The 17,894-nt window shown below is 35.0% G+C and overlaps 1 protein-coding gene across 4 annotated transcripts in view; it reads left to right on the top strand.

The window, feature by feature from the left end:
* The window catches only part of ANKRD50 (ankyrin repeat domain containing 50), a 44,249-nt gene extending 33,945 nt beyond the window's left edge, over window positions 1-10,304 (top strand). For all 4 annotated transcript variants that reach the window (XM_057547139.1, XM_057547137.1, XM_057547138.1 and 1 more), the window contains exons 4-5: window positions 2,102-5,649; window positions 7,189-10,304. In XM_057547139.1, coding sequence (XP_057403122.1) covers window positions 2,102-5,646 — 3,545 coding nt within the window. In that variant the 3' untranslated portion in view covers window positions 5,647-5,649; window positions 7,189-10,304. The remainder of the gene's footprint in view (window positions 1-2,101; window positions 5,650-7,188) is intronic.
* The last annotated feature ends 7,590 nt before the right edge of the window (window positions 10,305-17,894 follow it).

Here is a 17,894-nt window from a genome sequence, read left to right as displayed (position 1 = left end):
TAAATTCTTCAGATCAGGAGTGTCTTTTTTCGTAATTAAAATTTATCATTTGAAATTAATTCTGTTGAGACTAATCAGTTATATGTTTAATCAATCAATTGCATGTATGTAAATATATATAATTACAGATTCCATTTTATATAGATTTAGAGGTATGCAAATGTGTTATTTCTTCATGTGTCATTCTTGTTAGGTTGTGTTTTTCAGTAAATTTGTCCATTTCATCTAAGTAATTCAAGATTAGTGTCACAAAACTGAATTTATCAACTTTCTCTCCAAACCTGTTACTTGTCCTTTAGTGGTCTCTTTTTCCATGCTTTTGGCCACACCACAAATGAATGTCAACTTTGACTCCTGTTCTCTTTCCTTCTCCACACTTACTAAGCTCTACGTAATCTAGCTCTTACTAGTAATTTCCAGATCCAACTTTTATTTTTATCTGTTGCTGCTACTGCTTTGGTTGTTGAGGTTTTCAGTGATTCTTTTTTGTTTTTTTGAATTTTATTTTATTATTATTTTTTTATACAGCAGGCTCTTATTAGTTATCTATTTTATACATATTAGTGTATATATGTCAGTCCCAATCTCCCAATTCATCTCACCACCACCACCCCTTTTTTAAAAAATTAATTAATTAATTAATTTATTTACTTATTTTTTGTCTGCATTGGGTCTTCGTTGCTGCACATGGGCTTTCTCTAGTTGTGGTGAGAGGGGGCTACTCTTTGTTGCGGTGCGCGGGCTTCTCATTGCGGTGGCTTCTCTTGTTGCGGAGCACAGGCTCTAGGCGCGCGGGCTTCAGTAGTTGTGGCACATGGGCTCTAGAGCGCAGGCTCAGTAGTTGTGGTGCACGGGCTTAGTTGCTCCATGGCATGTGGGATCTTCCTGGACCAGGGCTCAAACCCGTGTCCCCTGCATTGGCAGGCTGATTCTTAACCACTGCGCCACCAGGGAAGTCCTAGTGATTCTTATGTAGACTTTATCACAGCCTCTGTAAGAGGTTTTGCCTCTAGTGTTGACTCCACCTGTTCGTCTTTAGTGATGTTAGAATAGTCTTTCAGAATGCGGATCTGCCTTGGTCCTCACTGACTTCTAACCACAAAGTGAAAGTCTCATCTCCTCACATAGTACCCGGCATATAGTAGGTGATATATACATTTGTTTTATTCAACTGAGTAAGAGTATTTTACTCAGTATTAATTGACCATCACTAATCTTTGCTGAATTTCTAGATTTATTCCTCTTAAGAGAGTTCATTCACTTAGCAGTTTTTTCTTCTGGAAGATGAATTACACAGTTGTCTAGTCTATCCATGTCTATAAAACAGGATATCATCTCCCTTCGGAAGATGATATTATGGTTTCCTTTAAAGAACTTAAAGTGAGTTTTGAATAGCTGTAACTAGTATGGTTTTAGGTTGGTTTGAAGTTTATTAAGTTGCTATATTATCACAGTGCTGAAATTTTGTTAGCATAATTTGACCAAGTTGCATCTTCAGATTCAAGCTGTTTATTGACAATCTAAGATTTAATTATTTTAACTTGGTAACATGTAAAATAATGTAATTTAAAGGCAGCGACAGGTGATATTCTAACTATATGCAAATATTCAATTCCATAATTAAGACTAGTGTACCTTCAGTTATGTGGATAGAAATATGTAAATTTTTCACATGGAAAAGATCAGCTTACAAAAACAAACAAACCTTATTTATGTCTCCTGCAACTTTTTTTCCTAATCATTTGGGGGAATCAGAAAATCTTCCCGATGTGCTTGGCTATGTATGTAAGATGTCTAATGCTCAGTTTAGTATCTCTTATCATGGAAGTTGAGAGGAGCACTGAGCCACTAAACGAATAAGAAATAGTTCCATTTGTGGATAGGAAAATGAAATCATTTATCTGCCATCAGTGTGTTTTTCCAGAAGGAAAAGAAAACTGATTCATATACTTCTAGATATCTCTTGACTGGTTTATTAGTGTTAATTGACTTATTATTGATTTATTTGCTTCTCTGTTTGTCACATGTTGAAGACATTCTCTTTGAATATATGGCAACTTTGATAATCATTTTCAATTGACATCTACTTTTTTGTCCTTAGGTTTTCGAAAAATAAGTTTAGATGACCTTCGGAAGGCATATATTGTTAAGGATGTTCAGCAGTACATTCTTCATCGCTTAGATCAAGAAGAAGCTTTGCGACAACACCTCACAAAAGAAACTGCAGAGATGTTAAATCAACTGCACATTAAGAGCAGCGGATGCTTTCTTTATCTAGAACGAGTTCTCGATGGAGTTGTAGAAAATTTTATTATGTTAAGAGAGATTCGTGACATCCCAGGAACTCTAAATGGTCTGTATCTCTGGCTGTGTCAGAGACTTTTCGTAAGAAAACAGTTTGCAAAGGTTCAGCCTATTTTGAATGTGATTCTTGCAGCCTGCCGACCTCTGACCATAACGGAATTATATCATGCAGTATGGACCAAAAGTATGTCATTAAGCTTGGAAGACTTTCAGCGCAAGTTAGATGTCCTCTCCAAACTTCTTGTTGATGGACTAGGAGATACTAAAATACTGTTTCACTATAGTTTTGCAGAGTGGCTTCTGGATGTGAAACACTGCACTCAGAAGTATTTATGCAATGCAGCAGAAGGACACCGAATGTTGGCTATGAGTTATACCTGTCAAGCCAAGAATTTAACACCATTGGAAGCACAAGAATTTGCATTGCACTTAATTAATTCAAACTTACAGTTAGAGACAGCTGAGTTAGCTCTGTGGATGATATGGAATGGTACACCTGTCAGAGACTCCCTGTCTACACTAATACCCAAGGAGCAAGAAGTGCTACAGCTGTTGGTGAAAGCTGGTGCTCATGTCAACAGTGAAGATGATCGCACGTCATGCATAGTCCGACAAGCCTTAGAAAGAGAGGATTCCATTCGGACATTATTAGATAATGGAGCATCAGTAAATCAGTGTGATTCAAATGGGAGAACATTACTGGCTAATGCTGCTTACAGTGGCAACCTTGATGTAGTGAATTTACTCGTCTCTAGGGGAGCAGATTTAGAGATAGAAGATGCTCATGGGCACACACCACTTACCCTAGCTGCTAGACAAGGACATACCAAGGTGGTTAATTGTTTGATTGGTTGTGGAGCAAATATTAATCATACTGATCAGGATGGCTGGACAGCATTAAGATCTGCTGCTTGGGGTGGTCATACTGAGGTCGTTTCTGCACTACTTTATGCTGGCGTCAAAGTGGATTGTGCAGATGCTGATAGCCGAACAGCTTTGAGAGCAGCAGCCTGGGGAGGACATGAGGATATTGTACTGAACTTGCTACAACATGGTGCTGAAGTCAACAAAGCTGATAATGAAGGTCGAACTGCTTTGATAGCAGCAGCCTACATGGGACATAGAGAGATTGTGGAACACCTACTGGACCATGGAGCAGAAGTTAATCATGAGGATGTCGATGGCAGGACTGCACTCTCTGTGGCTGCACTTTGTGTTCCTGCAAGTAAAGGACATGCATCGGTTGTTAGCCTTTTAATCGATCGAGGTGCTGAAGTGGATCATTGTGATAAAGATGGCATGACTCCACTGCTGGTGGCTGCCTATGAAGGACACGTTGATGTGGTTGACTTGCTTCTAGAGGGGGGAGCAGATGTCGACCACACAGATAACAATGGTCGTACACCCCTGTTAGCAGCAGCTTCTATGGGTCATGCTTCGGTTGTAAACACACTTCTGTTTTGGGGTGCAGCTGTGGACAGCATTGACAGTGAAGGGAGGACAGTCCTCAGCATAGCTTCAGCCCAAGGAAATGTTGAAGTAGTACGTACTCTACTGGATAGGGGGTTAGATGAAAATCACAGGGATGATGCTGGATGGACACCTTTGCACATGGCAGCTTTTGAAGGTCACAGATTAATATGTGAAGCACTTATTGAACAAGGTGCTAGAACAAATGAAATCGATAATGATGGGCGGATACCTTTCATATTAGCTTCACAAGAGGGTCATTATGATTGTGTTCAAGTATTATTGGAAAACAAATCCAACATTGATCACAGAGGTTATGATGGAAGAAATGCACTGCGGGTTGCTGCATTAGAAGGACACAGGGACATTGTTGAATTACTTTTTAGCCACGGAGCTGATGTGAACTACAAAGATGCTGATGGTAGGCCTACACTTTATATTTTGGCCTTAGAAAACCAACTTACAATGGCTGAATATTTTTTAGAAAATGGTGCAAATGTAGAAGCAAGTGATGCTGAAGGAAGGACAGCACTTCATGTTTCCTGCTGGCAAGGCCATTTGGAAATGGTGCAGGTTCTGATCACCTACCATGCTGACGTCAACGCTGCAGACAATGAAAAGCGCTCTGCTCTGCAGTCTGCAGCCTGGCAGGGCCATGTAAAAGTAGTGCAGCTTCTGATCGAGCATGGCGCCATGGTGGACCATACCTGTAATCAAGGTGCAACTGCGCTCTGCATTGCGGCCCAGGAAGGGCACATTGATGTTGTGCAGGTTTTATTAGAGCACGGTGCTGATCCAAACCATGCTGATCAATTTGGACGCACTGCTATGCGTGTTGCAGCCAAAAATGGACATTCTCAAATAATTAAATTATTAGAAAAATATGGTGCATCCAGTTTGAATGGCTGTTCTCCATCCCCTGTCCACACAATGGAGCAAAAGCCTCTACAGTCAGTGTCTTCAAAAATGCAGTCGTTAACAATTAAATCAAATAGCTCTGGCAGTACTGGTGGAGGGGACGTGCAGCCTTCGCTGCGCGGGTTACCAAATGGGCCAGCTCACGCATTCAGTTCTCCTTCAGAATCGCCAGACTCGACAGTTGATCGGCAGAAGTCGTCATTGTCAAATAATTCCCTGAAAAGCTCAAAAAATTCATCTTTGAGAACTACTTCATCTACAGCAACGGCTCAAACAGTGCCAATTGACAGTTTTCACAGCTTGTCATTTACAGAACAAATTCAGCAGCATTCGTTGCCGCGCAGTAGAAGTCGACAGTCAATTGTTTCCCCGTCTTCCACAACACAGTCCTTGGGACAGAGCCATCATTCACCAAGCAGTGAGTTTGAGTGGAGTCAAGTAAAGCCCAGTTTGAAGTCAACTAAAACAAATAAAGGGGGGAAATCAGAAAATGCCAGCAAATCTGGGTCAGCTGGGAAAAAAGCTAAACAAAATAATTCTTCACAGCCAAAGGTTCTAGAATATGAAATGACTCAGTTTGATAAAAGAGGACCTACAGCCAAATCTGGGACTAGTGCACCATCTAAACAGATGCCAGCAGAATCGCAGTGCAAAATTATACCTTCAGCTCAGCAAGAAATCGGTCGATCGCAACAGCAGTTTCTTATTCACCAACAAAGTGGGGAACAGAAGAAGAGAAACGGAATAATGACAAATCCAAATTATCATCTTCAGAGCAACCAGGTTTTTCTTGGTAGGGTTTCAGTCCCACGAACAGTACAGGATAGAGGGCATCAGGAAGTGCTGGAAGGATATCCTTCCTCGGAGACGGAATTAAGCCTTAAACAAGCCCTGAAGCTTCAGATTGAGGGTTCTGACCCAAGCTTCAACTATAAAAAGGAAACACCATTATAAAAGGTAACATTTCATCAACATAAAGAATAAATGTCCAAAGTGTAGTTCCCTCTACTTAGAATACTCTTCCCTAATCCACACGGCCAGTTCCCACACCTCATCACTATTCCTGTCGTCTTCTCAGCAAGAACCTCCCTCATCACTCTTTGGAATTTGAATTCTCCCACCTCCAGCACTCCCTTTCCCCCTTTCCTGCTTTACATTAGACACAGTACTTACTATTTAACATGCTTTATATATTTTATTTATTATTATGTTTATTATTTGTCTCCTCTCTACTGAAATGTAAGCTTTGTGAGAGCAGGGATTTTTATCTCTTTTGTTCACCACTGTATTCCAGGTACTTGGAATACTGCTTGGACCTATAGTAGTTTCTCAGTAGAAATGTGTTGAGTAAGTGAATGAATGAATGAGTGGGTGAATGAATATGCTATTTATGGATCTCAGATTAAGAATTCCTTCCTATACAGTCATTTCCCCCCTTAAAAGTTCTCTGATGGTAACAGAGGCAGGGGCTATTTCAGTAATATTCCCTTTTGGGTTTGAACAAGGTAGTGTATATAGTGCTTAGTAGGTAGTTAGTGAATGTTAATTTCCTTCCTTTTTCCACCCTGGAAGAAATAAAAGATTTAATCATGAAAGGTAATTTTTATTATGACAAATCTCATAAGAATCTTCCAAGTAAAATTTACACATATCAAGAATAGGTGTGGAAAGATGATAAATGGATGTATTGGCAAGAGGGTATTTAGGACCCAGTATATTTAGACGTAAGAATTAAATGTTAAAACCTCAAAATAAAGTTATATTTATTAAATAAAAACATTTTTTCCCTCCTTTTCACTACAGTGGATGCTACAGTAATTACATAGGGGAAGTTAATGGGAAAACAGATGCATAATTTTATATTATGGATACTTTTTCGGAAATACATTTCTCATATTCGAGATAAATTCAGATTTCACTAGGAATTTTTGCTAACTTATACTACAAGTATATTTATCCCACTTTGCTTAATCATTTTTCATCCTCTAACAAAATTGTACTCTTTTCTTTAACAAACTTGAAATCTTTCTTTTGCTTTTTTGTCTTTGGAGATATATTTTTAGGGATGTTTTAGGTAAAACATTATTATAAATACATTTCCTATACCTTATAATGATAAACACCCTTCACTGTGATTCTACAGACGACTAGTCAAATCTCATTCAACAATAATTTGTCTAAAAGTAGTTAATACATTCTCCAATGTGATTTATTTTAAAAATATTTAGTTCTGATGGTACAGCCCTCCAACTCATTCTATCTTTTGTAAAGGTTAAGTGTAGATATATATTATACAGTAAAACATATGAATTAAGGTAAACACTTTGTGGAATCTTTAAAAGTGATTTATATGTTAAATAATGAATCTCTAAAAGGTCTACTTTTGTGCTTTACATAGTAAATATATGTATATATTCTTTTGTAGGGTTTTAAAACGATGTAGTTAGATAATAAGTATAATATAGAAATTAATTTTTTTTTTAACTTTTGCATTAGTTTCCTATTCTGTGAAACAGAAGACATTGTGATTGGAGTGACTCTTCAGCTACTGGATGAAAACATAAAATGCCTGTTGATTTGCTGAAAAAAAAAAAAATGAAGAATGTGATATCTGCAGTACAGTTACCTTAAATACTGTAATGTGCCTAAATAGTAAGGCTGCCTTCTCAGTGTAACCCTCTGTACTTTAAAAAATCTCATTTTGTGTGCTTTGTATTCACTACCCAAGCGTAAGCACTTTTTTTTTAAATGCAGATACATACTGCAGTTCCCTGATAAAAGCTGAAAAAGATTTTGAGTAAAGTATTTTAAGTTAAGATTTGATAAATGTGCATGTGCCATGATCAAATATATATGAAAAGGCAGTGTTCTTTGTATTTATTTTTTTCTTTCTGTGGCAAACAAAACTTAAGCATACTGTTTCAGTTGTATTTGCCTTGTTGTAGTGTATGGCTTGTTTCCTGTATCCTTAAAAATGTCACTCAATAAAATCATGCAACTATTTTACGTTCACTACACCTTCAGCACTGGTTAAAAATGTGTTTCTATTTAATGCCACATCGAGGTGAAAAAATAGTTTCATGAAAGCTTTTTAAAATGTCTAGTATTTTAGGGATCTGCTCCAAGTAGTTTATATTTGGATTTCCCAGTAGAATCCTCCTAATCTTTGGCTAAAGGTGTCAAAAAAAAAAAGAAAAAAGAAAAAGAAAAGAAAAAAGAAAAGAAAAGAAAAGACACACACAGACTATAGGCAGAATAAAGTTCTGCTTCATTCACTGGGATGCAGTTTCACCTTCCACTCACTTGTCATTCCACCTTCAAGAAGACAGATGATCATTCCTGAGGCATGAAAATTCTCAGGGACAGAGCCAGGCCTCAGTGTCATGAGTGTAGAGGGAGATGCACCTGTCTATCTGAGGGTAGATTTTTGATCCCTGAACAATTCATTGACTACCCTTCTCTCTTCCATCCAGTTAAATAAAATATCTACCACTGTAAATTGTGATGCTAGCTTCTCTCTCAGTTGTTTCTATTTTGTAAATCACTGCATGACCAAAATAGCCCCACTCAGAATCAATTGGATCAATTTTAGTGATTAGTTGGATGAATATTCTTGGTGAATATAACACATGTTTTCCTTCACTGATGACACCACTAACCTATCGGCCATAGCACAGGTGTATTTTTTTTTTTTTACTGCTATTTGATAAATGGTAGTGATGGATTTGCACTTTTCTGTCCACATACTCTTTCCTGTTTTTCTCTTTGGACAATCGCTTCCAGAATGATGGATGCCTGGGTTAAGGGTGAAGTCTGTAACCAAGGAAAACAAAGTTGACCACTCAAATGAGCATGTGACCCAGAGCTTTAGCCTCCTGGGTGGACTCTAAACCAGTTGAGCTAGCTTAGTGGGTTGTGTGCATGTCTGGAAAGATTAAAATTTATTGTTTAGAAACCAAGGTTGTAGGTTTGATCTTTGAAAAAGCCCTGGGATCTTACAAAACCCAGAAATTCTGTTCTTTCTATGTGCATAAGGAGGAATAAGGGAAGAGAATTTGGAGATTCAGCACAAAACCATTGCTACTACTGGAAAAAATCTTTAGAAAATGTCTTAGTAACTGAGGTCAGTAATGTCATCTTCATATATGAAGGACATATACATGATACATTGTTCACAGAAATAGAAATGTATAATTGGTTGTGATAAATGTTTCACTTGATCTTCCTATAAGGCTTTTATTTTTGCTTCTGTTTTTTAAAGTCAGCAAAACTCATGCGTTTATGTCATCAGTAAGTCATAATCAAGAATAGGAGATAAGTTCAATTAATATTAAGGTGACATGGCAATATTGATTACTCGAATGTGAATGTTTCAAGTATTGAATTTTTGTCCCTATGGGACATTGATTAAATACACTTAATAGGACTCTTGCAAAGTAGCCTTAAAAGTGTTAATGATTCTGTTAATAAATATGAACACATCCTATTATTATAACCAACTTTACTCATATCTCAAATACAGTACATTTACGTAATTTTAGAAGATGAAGCTCCAATTTCTTATTAGGTATATTTTTCTTTAGAAAGAGAACCCTGAAAGCTGCCAGTTTTTCTAGTAAACCTTGAATTATTGGAATTGTATTTATTTAATTTTATTGTTTTTACAAAAATGCACCTTGTGGCCAAAGGGCAATGATATGACTCATAACATAAGGGATTTATGTTTTCTGAAGAGCTAAATGTTTTCATATCCATACTATATACACTTGAAACAGTTGGTAGGAAGAGAACCTGTTGGAAAAATATGATTTTCAAAAGTAAATATTCCTCTGGATGTTTTTATATTAATTAAGTTTTGGAATAGAACAGCAATGGCTTTCAGTTAGAATAAGGATGAAAAGGGGGCTGAAGATGCCCTGCTTTGCTTATTTGTTTCTGTGGGGATTTATTTAATACCATGACCGACAATAGCTTCTGCTTCATTAAGAGAGTAAAAATAGTCCCACAAATATAAAACTCCTAAATAGCTATTTTTAAAATAAAAATGTTTAAATTTTGTAAATCACCTGATGCCACAACACAACCATGATGCCATGTGCTTATAACAGTTTTATACCATTCCATGTGTGCTCCTTCCCTAACAGTCATGAGTTGATAATAAAGGAAGTGATAAAAAAATACAGCAATGAAAAATAAAATCTCCATGTTTGTAGGAAAGGTTTTGGAAGGAAAATTGACCAGAACTCAGTATGTCCTGCAAAGTACAGCCAGTTATATGTTATGTCCTTCACCCTCACCCCCATGCCTACTGGGATCCTCACCAATAATAGTTCACTGATTAAAAAAACAGGAGTAAGTACTTTTTCCAATGTTGTTTGCCTATGCAAATGTTTGTTTTACTTTAACGTCCTCCACTTACACTTCTCAGCAAATGTAGTTTCAGACAAATGCTTTTTCTTTTTTTCATTTTTCCCTTGGTTTGGGGTATGTAAATAGCCTAAAATGTACATTGAATTTCACATTGTAAAAGTTTTATTTTATTCCTTGTATTATATTAAGCAAAAATCCCTATGTATATGAAAGTGCATAATAAATATATTTGCTTTACAGAGGATATCTTGTTTTAATTTTATCCTTGAACCAATAGAACATCCATGAACGTGCTTGCAGTAAAAACAACTGCTAGTTGTTTTAAGTTAACTTCTTTTAAGTACATACTGAGCAAATGAATTTTGGAAACATTTCACAAAGAAAGAAATGAGATATAAAATCTTTCAAAGGAAGGTAGAAAAACAAAAAGATCTAGCCTTAGTATCTTCCTAAAGTTTCTATAAGGACTTAATATTCTCCCCCCACCCCCAAAAACATACTGTATCTCACCATGTCAGGTTTCCTGCCTCTGAAATTGCAGTAATCCAATAAATTGTGTGCATGTGTGTGTGCTCCCCTCAGAATATCATGGGCATCTTAAATTTGATATTTTGGGGTTTTATTGCAAACAATGGTCATTCATTTTCTAAATAATTTTCTATGTATGCTTCACTCAGTAAACTTAAGTCACTTCTTCAAGACCTTCTGCTTCTTCCACCAGAACACAGTATTGTGTGTGTGTGTGTGTGTCTGTACTCCATAGAGGTTTCTAAAAGGGCCAACAAGGCATGTTCTGTTAGGTAATTTTACAATAATTACAGGGTTCTATAGTCATTACCTCACATTCTTTATAAAATTGTTGGAATAATAAAAGTCTTACTCTAAAAATTTTTAATAATTTTTTTTTTAAAACACAAATGGGTGATGTACATAGAAGAATTTTAAAACAGACTGGTTGACTAAATAAACTTACATGGAATTTTCTAGCTGGTGGTCCAAGGAAATACACTGGGAACTTGGCAATGACTAATGTTTTCACTCCTTTGGCCTAACAGTTGGAGGGAATCCAACTAATAGTAGTGAGATACATATCAAAGGCATAGATACCTGAATTTCTGGGAAAATTTTATTCATCATGCAAATATATGCACTAATCTCATCTTTAAGATAGGGTCTCTGCTTGCTTGTCTTGTTAATATAGTAAAATTAGAATTATCCAATATTAAAATGGAGTCATTTGAAATTTACTGCATATTTAGATTTCTACTCTTAAATACACACTGTCATTACCACACTGGCAAAATTTAGCTACATTCTGATGACCGTATTCTTAGAAGAATATATTTTTAATGTTTAGAAAAAGCCCCTGTGTACATCTAGCTTTCTACTTATTCTTGTTCTAAATTGATACAAAGGTATGTCCCAAAAGAACTGATGCTGCAATTTTAATGTGTCTGTTACTCTTATTTTGTTTGTAAACTTGGGTTGAAATATAACATACACAGGAAGAAACACAAATCCTAAGTTCCTGTCCTGTACATTTTTATAAAGTGAACATACCTGTTTAACCATCGCCTGATCAAGAAGTAGGCTGTAATCATACTCTCAGAAACCTCCCTTGCCACTTCCTAGACATTACCCCCAACAAAGAAAACCACTATTCTGCCTTTCTTCATGATAGATTAGTATTGACTATTTATTTAAGCTTCATAGAAATGGAATCAAACAATATGTCCTTTTTGTGCTATTTTCTTTCCCTTAATGTTATGTTTCTAAAACTATTCACACTATGTGTAACAGTGGTGTACCCCTTTTCGTTGCTATAGTATTGTCTTTTAAAACTGTTGTATAATATTGCATTGTGTGAATTGACCATACTTTCAAAAATCCATTTTACTACTAATGGGTATTTGGATTGTTTTGGTTTTGGGCTCTTGGAAATTCTGCAGGCAGTTACATTTTTGTGCATATTTTTGGTGTCCATATGTATACATTTCTTTTTCATGATGAGTGAAATTCCTGCATCTTATGGTATGTGTATGATTAGCTTTAATAATGTCAAACAATTTTCCAAAGTGATTGTATCAATTTCTACACACATCAGCCATACACACTAGTCTCTTATTGCTCTACATCCTTGTCAATACTTGGTATTGTTTAATTTTCTTCTTTTTTCTTTTCTCTTTTTTTTTGTCATTCTGTTTTATTGTATTCTAGTATTGCATTTGAGGTTTGAATTTGCATTTCCCAGATGACTAAAGAAATTAGACGTTTTACATATGATTTTTGTCTATTCGTATATGCTGACTTGTGAAGAAATTTGCCCCTTTTCCCCCTTGGGTTTCTTGGTTCTTAGAAATTCTTTTATGTTTTGGATATAAATCCTTGTTATAATATATACAATGCAGATATCTTCTCTGATTCTGTGCTTTGCCCTTTCACTCTCATAATGGCATGTTTTAATAAAGGTTCTTATTTAATATTTTTTAGAAGTTATGCTTTTTTGTGTCCTATTGTATAAATATTTGCCTGGCCCAAGGTCATGATGACAGTCTCCTATGTTTCCTTCTAATAGGTTTTTGTTTTACCTTGATGAATTATCAAATTAATCCAGCATTATCTATTTCTCATTGTATTTTAGTATCATTTTGTCATAAATCAGGTATTCTTGTAAGGGTGGATCTTTTTTGTCCATCCTTGAGCCAGTATCAGACACACTTAATTACTGTGGCTTTAGAAGTTTTAATATCTAGTAGTGTGAATCCTCCCACTCTTTTCTTCTAGATTGCCATGGCTCTTCTTAGCACTGTTTTGCGTTTCCATAGAACTTTTAAAATCAGCTTCTCAGTTGTCATTTCAAAAAGAAACTTGCCAAGAGATTTTGACTGAGATTGCATTGAATCTGCAGATCAATTTGGAGCTGGGTGAATTGATCTGTTTATACATTTAGTCTTCCAATCAATGAACTTGTGTATCTTTCATTATTTTCAGTAATGTCTCTTAGTTTTCTGTGTAGAGGTATGTGCATCTATTAGATGTATTCCTAGATAATGTGTTGCTCATTGATGCTGTTGTAAATGGTATTTTTATTTCATTTTATATTTGTTATATATAGAAATCATTTCAGTATATTGATCATGTATTCATAAGTCTTGCTGAATTTTTTAATGTGAGGTATAACTTACATACAATAAAATTCATCCTTTTTAAGGATAGTTTGATGAGTTTTGACAAATGTATACAATATCAACACCACCACAATTGAGATACAGAATATTTCCATCACTTCATAAAGGTCCTTTGTACATGTCCTTTGGAAATCAATTCTCTCGTCTCACCCCCAGCCTCTGACAACCACTAGTCTGATTTCTTAATAGTTTTGCCTTTTTAGAAATATCTTATTTGCATTTAGATATTTGTGTCAACATATGATTTCATTTGTCTTGGGTAAATATCTAGGAGTGGGATTGCTGAGTTGCAAGGTACGTATACCTTCACATTTATAAGAAATTAATGAAACCCTTTACAAGGTGGCTCTACCATTTTGCATTCTTGCCAACAGTGGATGAGATTTCCAGTGTCTCCACATTTTCACCCACACTTGGAATTGTCAGTCTTTTTAATTGAAATTGTCATTGAGATGACTGTAGCCTCACATGCGGTTGTAAGAAATAATAGATACCCTATGTACCCTTTCTCTAATTTCCTCACGTGGTAGCATCTGGGGAAACTACAGAACAATATCACAGGCAAGATATTATCATTGATAAGATCCACCAATCTTATTCCAATTTCCGTTTTACATGTTCTCATCTGTGCGCGCGTGCACGCGCACATGCACACATTTATTTCCGTTCAGTTTTATCATTTGTGTATGTTCCTATATCCAACACAACAGTCAAAATACAAAACAGTTCCATGCCTACAAGGATCCCTTGTGTTGCTTTCATAACTACACTCACCTGCTTCCTATCCAGCCCCTCCATTCTTAATTCCTGGCAACCACTAATCCAGTCTCCATTTCCATAATTTTATTATTTCAAAATTGTTAAATAAATAGAATCATAGCGTATGTAATGTTTTTGGCTTGGCTTCTCACTCAGCAGAGTTCCCTTGAGGTTTATCTAAGTTGCATGTGTCAGTAGTTGTTTTTCTTTTTACTGCTGAATATTTCATGGTGTGTACATGCCACAGTTTATTTGACGATTCACCCATTGATGGGCATGTGGACTGTTTCCAGTTTTGAGCTGTTATGAATAAAGCTGCTATCAATATCTGCGTATAGATTTTTTTTGTGAATATAAGGTTTCATTTCTCTAGAATAAATGCCCAGACTTCAATTGCTGAGTCACATGGTAATTGCATGTTTAATTTTATAAGAAACAGCCACACTTTTCCAGAGTAACTATATCATTTTACATTTTCATCAGCAATGTGTGAGTGCTCCAATTTCCTCACATCCTTGCCAGAATTCGTTGTCACTGTTTTTTATTTCAGCCATTCCAATAAATATATAGTAGTAGCTCATGTTTCAATTTGAATTTCTCTAATGACTAATGATGTGGAACATCTCTTCATGTGTCTATTTGCCATCTATATATTCTGTTCAGTGAAATGTTTGCGTTGTTTGCCTATTTTCCAATTGGATTTTTTTGGGTTTTTTAATGTAGAGTTTTTTATTTGTTCTAGATACTAATCCTTTGTCAGATACATGGTTTGCAATATTTTCTCACAGTCAGTAGCTTGTCTTCATTTTTTTCATATACTCTTTTACAGAGCAAAAGTTTTAAATTTTGGTGCCCTCCAATTTATCAAATTTTTTAAATTATGGATTGTGCTTTTTCTGTCAAATCTAAGAACTCTTTTCTTAGCCCTAGACCCCGAAGACTTTTGTCCTTTTATTCTAAATGTTTTACAGTTTTTACATTTTACATTTAGGTTTAGGTTGAGTTCATTTTTTTTCTTGGCTATGAAAGTCCAATTACTTCAGCAACTTTTGTTGAAAAGTTTATTCTTCCTTCACTGATTTGCTTTGGCACCTTTGTCAAAAATCAGTTCAGCATCTTTGTGTGGGTCTATTTCTGGGTTCTCTATTCTGTTCTTTTGATCTGTGTGTCTCTTACTCTGCCAATACTGCTCTATCTTGATTGCAGTAGATATATAGTAAGCCTTAATATAAAGTATCATGATTCCTCCCATATTACTTTTTTCAGATTTTCTAGGGCCTGTGTCTCTCAGTGGAAATTTTAGCTAGTCTAGAGCTAAGTAAATTTATTTAGATCTTTGAGTTCTTTCATCAGCTTTTGTAATTTTTCATTTACAGATCCTGTAAATGTTTGGTTAAGTATATATCTAAGTAATTCATGTTCTTTGAAGCAATTACAGATTGAGCTTTTAATTTCAGTTTACACATGTTCTTTGTTAGTGTACTAACTTTTATGGGTAATCTTGCAGAATTCACTCGTTTTTATTTAAGTGAATTTAACAAGGTCAGTACACAAACACAAAAATATTATTTATACTAGCAACAAACAATTGGAAAAAGAAATTTTAAAAATACTATTTACAAAAGCATCAGAAAAAAATTGAAATACTTAGGGATAAATTTAACAAAATATGTGCAACAAATATACACTGAAAACTACAAAACATTGCTGAGAGAAATAGAGTGATATATTGTCTTCATGAATCAGAGAACTCAATATTCATAAGAAGTGCATTCTCCCCAAATTATCTATAGATTCAGTGAAATAACAATCAAGGTCCCAGCAGTGTATTTGTGTGGATATTAACAAAATGATTTGAAAATTTACATGGAAATGCAAAGGACTTAGGGTAGTCAAAATATCGTTGATAAAAAGAAAAAAAATGGATTTACTGTAAAAGTAATCAAGATAGTATGGTATTGGCATAATGATAGAGATAGATCAATGGAACAGAAATGAGTTAATGAACAGATCTACACATATTTGTTCCATTGACTTTCAACAAAATGCCAAAGTAATTCAATAGTGAAAGGATAGTATTTTCATCAAATGAACATTTGTGTCTAAAATAAAGAACTTGTACTACACAATAATAAGAAAACCTAATTTCATCCTAGTTGAAAAAATGGTCAAAATATTCAAAGATACTACATTAAAGAAGATATACACATGGCAAATAAACATGTGAAAAGAGGCTCAACATTAATCTGTAGGAGAAACCAATTTAAAATCACAATGAGATTTAACTATATATCCACAAGAATGGCTAAAATTCTTTTAAAGGCTGACAAAGAACTTTCTATTCCAATAAGGTGGAACATAGTCATACCCATGTTTTACATATTCCTTATGGCTGCTCTCACACTATAAAAATATAGTTAAATAGTTGCAACAGAGATTGTATGTACGACCCATTAAGCCAAAATTACTATCTTTCCATTTACAGAAAAAAAATTTGCATTAGATTATTTATTTGAGATCTTCTTTCCAATATAATAATTTAATGCTACAAAATTTCCTCTAAGCACTGCTTTAACCACATTCTACAAATGGCATATTGTTTTTCTTTTGCATTCAGTCAAAAGTATCTTCTGATTACCCTGTGATTTCTCTTTTTGACCCAAGTGTATTTAGATATGTATTGTTTGCTTTCTAAATATTTGGGTATACTTTCAGATTTTTCTAGAAAGATACATTTTGATTATTCATTCTTGGCTATTCCATTGGCATTAGAGAACATACTTTTTATGACTTCAATCTTTTTACATTTGTTGAGGTTGTTCCATGGCCCAGAATACACCTATCTTAGTAATGTTTCATGTATGTACAGTTGAAAAAAACACATGCTGTTGTTGGATGAAATGTTATATATATGTCAATTATGTCAAGTTGGTTAAGTATTGTTCAGCTCTTACGTTTTCTTGTTTACTTGTTCTATCGATGAATGAACAAGGAGTACTAAAATCTTTAATTATAATTGCAGATTTGTCTTTCTCGTTTCAGACCTTTCAGATTTTGTTTATGAATTTAGAACCATTGTGCCCTCTTGATGAATTGACCCCTTTATCCTTATTCAATGTACCCCTTTATCCGTGGCAAAATTCCTTATTCTGAAGTCTCTTTTGTCTGATATTAATGCAGCCATTACAACTTTCTTCGAAGTCTTTTTTCCTAGTATATTCTTCCATCCTTTTACTTTCTGCTTTTTTTTATTGGAGTATAATTGCTTTACAATGTTGTGTTAGTTTCTGCTGTACAATGAAGTGAATCAGCTATATGTATACATATATCCCCTCCCTCTTGGATCTCTCCCACCATCCCACCCCTCTAGGTCATCACAGAGCACCAAACTGAGCTCCCTCTGCTATACAGCAGGGTCCCACTAGCTACCTATTTTACACATGGTAGTGTATATATGTCAATCCTAATCTCCTTTACTTTTAACCTATTTATTTCTTTATATTTGAAGTGGGTTTCTTATACATGGTATGTAGTTGGTCCTTGCTTCTTTTTATCCAATTAACAATCTGTCTTCTGATTGGAATATTTGACCATTTCCATTTAATATAGCTAATATGACTGAGTTTGTCTACTGTCTTGCTACTTGTTTTATGTTTGTCTCCTTTGTTCTTCATTCCTTTATTCTCTGTTTTCCGGTTTTATTTTGGAGTATTATTTTATGGTTCCATGTTATTCCAACTATTAGCTATTATTTATAGCTCTTAATTTTGTTTTTTAATGATTGCTCTAGGGTCTACTGTATACATCATTAACTTATCACTGTGTTCCTTCAGATAAGATTACACTTTACATATAGTTTAACAACCTTATAATAATATGTTTCGA

Source organism: Balaenoptera acutorostrata, chromosome 5, assembly GCF_949987535.1.
Source record: "Balaenoptera acutorostrata chromosome 5, mBalAcu1.1, whole genome shotgun sequence".
Lineage (NCBI taxonomy): Eukaryota > Metazoa > Chordata > Mammalia > Artiodactyla > Balaenopteridae > Balaenoptera > Balaenoptera acutorostrata.
Note: the sequence above shows the minus strand (reverse complement) of the source record. Positions and strands in the feature narration are given on the sequence as shown.